The 7663-nt window shown below is 30.6% G+C and overlaps 1 protein-coding gene across 1 annotated transcript; it reads right to left on the bottom strand.

The window, feature by feature from the left end:
* Positions 1-1444: 1444 nt before the first annotated feature.
* On the bottom strand, positions 1445-7205 carry LOC124536381 (vitelline membrane protein Vm26Ab-like). The gene is made up of 3 exons (XM_047112912.1): positions 7044-7205; positions 6643-6939; positions 1445-1751 (listed from the first exon to the last, which is right to left on the bottom strand). The coding sequence occupies exons 1-3, from the start codon at positions 7053-7055 to the stop codon at positions 1560-1562; spliced, it is 501 nt and encodes a 166-aa protein (XP_046968868.1). The 5' UTR covers positions 7056-7205; the 3' UTR covers positions 1445-1559.
* Between the last annotated feature and the right edge of the window lie 458 nt (positions 7206-7663).

The following is a 7663-nucleotide window of genomic DNA, read 5'->3' as shown; positions in this document are numbered from 1 at the left end:
GAAAACTATAAATAAATAAATTTCTAACATACAATGATGTATATTTAATTAGTATTTATAAAAATAAAATTTAGTAAAAAGAATAGAAAACGAGATAGAAATTAAGAAAAAGGTATTTACTTGAGAGAGTTGCAAGTTCTTCTGGATGGATATAAAATTCTACCTTTTTTTATTCTTTGGAAACGTAATAGAGCTAGCTATAGTGTAACGGTGTAAAAAGTTTTCCTTTGCAGACTTATGATAGTCTTATTTGATTTGACATTTTATTGAAATATGTATGTTGTTAATAATGAACATTCCATTACATATTTCCTATAAATATTAATAACGTGCTATAGGTGTGTAATTATTATGAATTCCTTGGGTAAGTAGCGGTTTTATACATTGTTGCATTAATTTATGATAATTGTCATTTAACTCCAAACATAGACCAACTGCAGGTAGTGCGAACACATTGATATAGAGGACGTCTACATTTCAAAACCGGTTAATTAAAGCATTTTCTAAGCTAATTTCCCTTGCATTTGTTACCAATTGCATAATTTTTGTAATGAATTATGTATTTGTAGTAATTTATTGCTTTTAATATTGTGATTTTTCTATATTGTATACACGTGTAAAATAAGGGAATATTGTAAACGCGTAAGCTATGTTTTGCAAGCAACTATGCTTAAGTGAATAAGTTTCTTTATTATTGTTGGGCATATTTTTGTACTTGTAAGCTAATTGTCTCAAAAGCCGGTTAAACAGATAAAAGTTCTCACGTTGCATTAAATATTTTTCTTTCAACGATTTTCACAACTCGTTATGTACCTGTAAGTTATAGGCGGCTAACTAAATTACCCATTTAATTAGCAGTCTGTTATTTTTACTACTGCACCGTTTGGTCAGCAGTATTATTTAATTTAGAAAAAAAAGGTTTGACCAAATAATTATGTCCGTTTCGTAAAATAGCTTGTTATTGAAATGTTAATTAAAGATGTCGGCTGCGACATACACACTGACAGTACAATGACTGCTGGATTTTTGTGACGAAATAACGAAATAATATTAAATACAATATTTGTATAATATGTTACTAAAAGCATCACGCTGAGATTCTTTCGCCGGTTCTTCTCAGGCGTTTTTCATTTATGGCATTTATTTCCGATAGATAGATCCGTTGATATATTTTTGACTATCAATAAGTGTAACACTGCTATATTTAGTAAGAATTTTTGACGCGCGCGATTATTATCAACGCGACCATATTTGTACTGTTAAAATTATATCTCATTTACAGTAACGAAATGATCATTAATTAATTTAAGTAATAATATTCTGTGTATACCAATAAAAATAGGTATGCGAATGTTTGGTAATTAGTCTGTAATGTATTCCTCATTTAGCAGGATATGTATTTATTTCATAAATAAAAAATATTAACTTGGAATAATAAAAACAGTTAAGTTATATAGTTGATTTATTGTACTGAAATTTCAAGTAATAAATAAATCGGTCGCCATTGTGAACACAATTTTTAACAATTGATAACAGTCGTCGTTTATACTCAAGATATCTTAAAGGTAGTATGAGTAAGGTGAGGCATAAGTGTAGGCGGAGTATGCGACCGGCGAATAGGCGCTGTACGCTGAGTACGCTACTGGAGCCGTGTACGCTGCGGCAACTGGTGCAGTGTACGCTGCAGCGAACGGCGCAGTGTACACGAGAGGCTTGGCACAGGCGAAAGCCAGGAGAGCGAAGAAGATCACCTGTTAACATACAGCATTTTAAATATGAAAAAAATAATTGTGATATTAAATATGACTTACGAAATATTTTATTATAATATGACATATAATTTTATTTAAAAAGTGACATGAGTCTTCTTAACAAAACGAAAAAGAACGGAAATATTTTCAAATTAAAATTGCAAGCAATTGGGATTTTAACTGAAACGAAAATAATAGCTACGAAATACTTTAATATAATATGACATATTATCTTATTTAAAAAGTGACATAAGTCTTCTTAACAAAACGAAAAAAAAAACAGAAATATTTTTAAACTAAAATTGCAAGCAATTGGGATTTTAACTGAAACGAAAATAATAAAACATTTCTGTAACATATCTTCAAACGACAATTGCAAACAATTAGTAAATTAACTGAAACGAAAACAATAACACGTGTAGTTATCATTGGTTTTTGTTTTTAAGTTATTCGCAAACGGACGTGTAAATGGGTCACCTGATGGTTAGCGGTCACCACCATACCGGTAATGGATGATACCAATCTTGGGAATAAGATGTTATGTCACTTGTGTCTGTTTTGTTTAGTCAATGTTGCAATTCTGACAATATGACGCATTGGTATCTTTTAAAGATATTTCAATATGAATAATTTATGCGGGCGAGTCTGTAACAATAACTTTGACTACAATAGCATGGAGTTTTATTTATACGTATGACAAAAACAAACATACTAATTGAAATAATTAATTAACAAAATACACATACACAAATTCAATATTTACAAATTTTCTAAGTTTTTTTTACTGTATCGCATAAAGTACATAAATGTATTTATAACTAGCTGAGCCTGCGACTTTATGCATTTGAATTTAACACAGAAGTTATGTAACCTAAGTTACTCTGTATTACATCAGCTTTCTGTTTGTCTCGTCAAAATTAGTCCAGCTAATCCAGAGACTAGCCAGAACAATCAGATGGACGCGGAAACGAAAATTGTAAAACACGTTAGATTGCTTTATATATAAAAACAGTTATTTTAAAATTACCAACATTTACTATTACCATCATATATTTGTTTTCCATTATAAGCATCAACAAATTGAAAATATATGTAATTTAAATCACATTAAATTGATAAAATTCAACAAATATACAGTTCAAACTTATTTTAAGGTCTGTATACTATTTTAACTTACTTTCAGAGTAACTAACTAAAATTTAAAAATATGTGAGTACATATATAAAATGGTGCTGAATAAACGATTCACTTTTGCTATCCTTATTTACTTCACACGTAAGAAAGAGAGAGTGGAACTAGTATACCACTACCTATACCACTGTCCTATTTATCCAACAATTATACATAGCAATAGCATGTATATTTAATATTACAATTATAATTATTAATAATTATTGTTTATAGAGGAAAATAATAATATCATTTTAATGTTAATATTAAATGGAAATCAAAAGGTAATTTGTGGGCTTATAGGCTTATTAAATGTATATAATTAGATATAAATAATATAAAAATAATTAATTAATTCTAATTAATAATAAAAGTACTTACAAACTTGAACATTTTGATTGTTTTGGTTGTCCGTTGAACACTGACTGCTGTGGTTTATCCCGCTAATATATAAGGGACAGTGGTGACCCCATGTTGGCATCGTTTCGGCGCCTGCGCACCTCGCAAGGACATGAGACATCAGGACAAGCACGCGACTTGAATTCACATACATTGCACATTAGATTATACAGCGTGTTACATTAACAAACTACAATAATAGTTACAAATTATATAAATACAGATTATAAGAATTATATTACTTAGGTACATATTTAGAATATTTTGTAAGGATTAAATTAATTCAAATATAATTTAAATTTATTTACTGATTTAATAATTAATATCATTTATTTTTTATATAAATATATTCAAATCAAGCTATTAACTTAGGTCAAAAACAATCCTCTCATTACTTTTATTATTATTTTTGTCCAAAGAATAAGTTTACAATACCCAATATTTTCCTTTTTTTCATTCATATTTTATTACTTAGTGATACGACAAATATTTGAAGTGCCGTGTAACACTATTATCTTACCAACTTTGGGATACTGCTGATGATCTATTGACAATTTACCTTTTTTGCCCCGGGATTTGAACCCACGATGTCGATATACAGCAGGGTATAAGATGTATAAAAATAGACGATATATCTTGAAAGCATAAGATTGTTATAATATTTAACTATGTATTAAACCACAATCACCTTATAATATTCGTTAAAATTCCATAATTATTGTCCAGAAACTACATCAGCCTGTATAATGTAAATTACAATTGAATTGTATAAAGATCTAATGCTTGTAGAACATTCGATGTAAATGTACTTGTCGCATTTGAATCATTTGGACATCCTTAATCAGCGGGGGACGGGGAAGGACACCTGAGCAACCTTGAACTTGAATATCAAGGCTTCGCGAATGTTATTGCTGCAGACAAGAAGGTCTTATGTAATGTAATAAACTATTATATTCTGAAACTAAATCTAGTTTAGACCGGTTATAATTAGATAGAGAATCCGTCTCTTCAAGTGCGTGCTGTAAGAATTGGCTTAGATTTTATAGTATTCATAATTATATTAGCTTAACGCATCGATTAAATTGATCAGTAAAACCAGAGCAAGTAAAACCAGATCCCCATCAAAAACCGATTCAGAAGTCCCGTACAGTGTGTGAGCGTGTCTTAAGCATGTCGAGATGGCCCAGTGGTTGCACGCGTGCATCTTAACCGATGATTGCGGGTTCAAACCCAGGCAAATACCGCTGATTCATGTGCTTAATTTGTCTTTATAATTCATCTCGTGCTCAGCGGTGAAGGAAAACATCGTGAGGAAACCTGCATGTGACAAATTTCATAGAAATTTTGCCACATGTGTATTCTACCAACCCGCATTGGAACAGCGTGGTGGAATATGTTCCAAACCTTCTCCTTAAAGGGACAGGAGGCTTAGTCCAGCAGTGGGAATTTACAGGCTGTTGTTGTTATAATTTAATTAGCTTAACGCATCTATTAAATAGAGCACGAATGTAAAACCACACCACCATCAAAAGCCAATTCAGAAGTGCCGTAAAATGTGTGTGCGTGTCTTAAGCATACACTAAAATAAATCCTTTATTAAGCTACTAGATAGAACAATTTTTAAAATACCTTTTATTTCGTCTTATTTTCTTATAAGTGGGTACGACTACTTTTATGGAGCAATTGACTTCGTGGAAACAAGTTGACGCTTACAATTACTATTTAACGTTTAATTTTAAACTCTCAATCAATATACGGTATCTTAATTTTGAAAATGAAAAGTAAAATTGGTCTGGTACATCTTTGGTCAATAGCCATAAGGAACAAAATCCATGATTCAAAATTATTATCATAAAACTGCACACAAATAATATAAGCAAACTCCTTTGAAACAGGTGTAATGTTTAAGTAAGACTGGCCATTTTATATAAAAAATTTTTATCACTTTAGTCAAAAAAAAAATCTCATGTATAATTTCTTTAAGTACCAATATGAAAGCAAGTAAAGGGCGGATGACATCACAATCATACCTTCGCCCGACAGTTTCCCATACACATAACATCGTGTGATGTCATATAGGTCTCACATATTGTCCTATTGTCAGATGCTTAAAATAGCACCTGCCAAATACTATTAATGTTGTGATTACATTATAACATTATAGATACGATACTGCCTTCATTTAATGTCAAGAACATGTATCTATATTCTATTTCGGAAGTATAACATTGTGTATCCATCAGTTTGATGATTGAATTTATAATTTGTATTTTCAACATAAATTATTACATTGTAATGATATATTGTTGTTGATATAAGCAAATAATAATAGCTCTTATTTAGACTAGATGTACCCAATGGGATTTACTATAGTCAGCAATAAAGTAAGAAAAAGTATTTTTGCTAAAATGCTGTTGTTTTGGGTACCTATACTTTCATTTGTATCTTATGGCAACGAGAAATTAGTTCCGCGTAAACAAATAAACTTAAAAAGATAATCAAAACCGTTGTAAGATTTGTCTTATTTTTAAAAATAGAATACAAAACAACCATTTTTAAATATCAGGACCTACTGGCCTTTTTTATTTTGATGAACAAAATATAGAAACTATCGTTTTAAGATATAATAACGGCCAAAATAATTAATTCGTCAGCATCATTCGACATTATCTCATCTCACAACATTCTTTTATTCGTCTAATATGTATAAGATCTACTTAGTACTACTACTACCTTTCATTTATGAGATATTGTTTTCTTTATACATAAATTAACAGTCGCAACCGACAATATTACCCTATTTGTAAAAGTTAATATTCATTGGTAATTAGAATTATATGTTATTTGTATTTACTTTACACAATATAAACTACATAAAATATATGGAATTTTCTAATGATGTCCTTTACTGACAAGCATAATGTTCTATATAGAATTTAACATATGAAACATTAATATATGCAAATTTATGTGAGTCATCTCATCTCAGTCAGCTTAACAAGGAGTTTTGAAAAGTTTGGTTTTTCTAATATTAGGTACACATTAAATAAATGCATTATATCATTTTACTAATAAAATCAATTTTATAACCGAATTGAAATAATCAATTGTTTTTTCTTTACTGAATTATATTAAATAAATTATTAAAGGCTTGGCATTTTGAATTGTATGTTCATATTTATTCATGTTTATAAATTGTATAAATGTATAATTATTTTGATAAAAAATAATGGGAATCTTAAAAAAAAGATTAAAAGTTATCGTACATATCACAATCGTTTATTTATATACTTTAACAGAATTGCATCAATTATCCATTTCATTTGAAGAAGACGGGAGCTTTGTACGCTGCGGCAACAAGGGGTGAGGAGTACGCTACTGGAGCTGTGTACGCTGCAGCATAGGGTGCGTACGCTGCGGCAACTGGAGCAGTGTATGCTGCAGCCACGGGGGCGGTGTAAGCTGCCGCCACAGGAGCTGTGTAAGCGGCGGCCACAGGAGCGGTGTAAGCTGCAGCCACAGGAGCGGTGTAAGCAGCGGCGACATAGGGCGCTGGGTAGGCTACAGAATGGATGCCGGGCTTAGCGGCCACGACGGCGAGGAGAGCAGCGAAGATCACCTGTAGATAAACCACCAAATAGTATACAAAAGAAATACAATTATAAGTGTTTGACGTACTTTATATACGAAGATAATACTATATGTAATTGTTTTACAAATTACCTGTTTGAACATTTTTAAAGTTTTTGTTTTGGTTTGTTCTCGGCAAGGGAAGAGATGTGAATGATGTTGGAAAAGCAATCTCCCCAGTTTAAATACTTTAAGGGGAAGATATTATTCTCGACATGATTTGGATGGTTTGCTAACGTGGAGCGACTACCCTGCTCCGAATTCATGACAAACATCTTGAAGCTTGTTAAGCGAAACAGACCCAATATTTTTGTCACGTCATTTAATGTTTTATGATTCGTTGTAACATTTATTAACATAAATTATTTATTGTTATTATTATATATATTATAATAGGAGACAATTTTTATTATTAATAATTAATTAAATCTGACAGGTGACTACGATAAATTAAGATTCATAAAAATAATAATATTAAAAATATTTGAAATTCATAAAATCTATATTAATATTATAAACGTAACTCTGTCTGTCTGTCGATCTTTCACTACCAAATCACTGAACCGAATTTGATGAAATTTGATATTAAGCCAAATAATTATATTATTATAAATTAAAAATTTTAACTCCACGGAAGGATATGGAGGTTACTTTTTTGCCTAATAAAACGTGAGGGAAACCGCGGATAACGACAAGTTGAAAAATAAAAAATA

This window comes from Vanessa cardui, chromosome 16, assembly GCF_905220365.1.
Source record: "Vanessa cardui chromosome 16, ilVanCard2.1, whole genome shotgun sequence".
Classification (NCBI taxonomy): Eukaryota; Metazoa; Arthropoda; class Insecta; order Lepidoptera; family Nymphalidae; genus Vanessa; species Vanessa cardui.
Note: the sequence above shows the minus strand (reverse complement) of the source record. Positions and strands in the feature narration are given on the sequence as shown.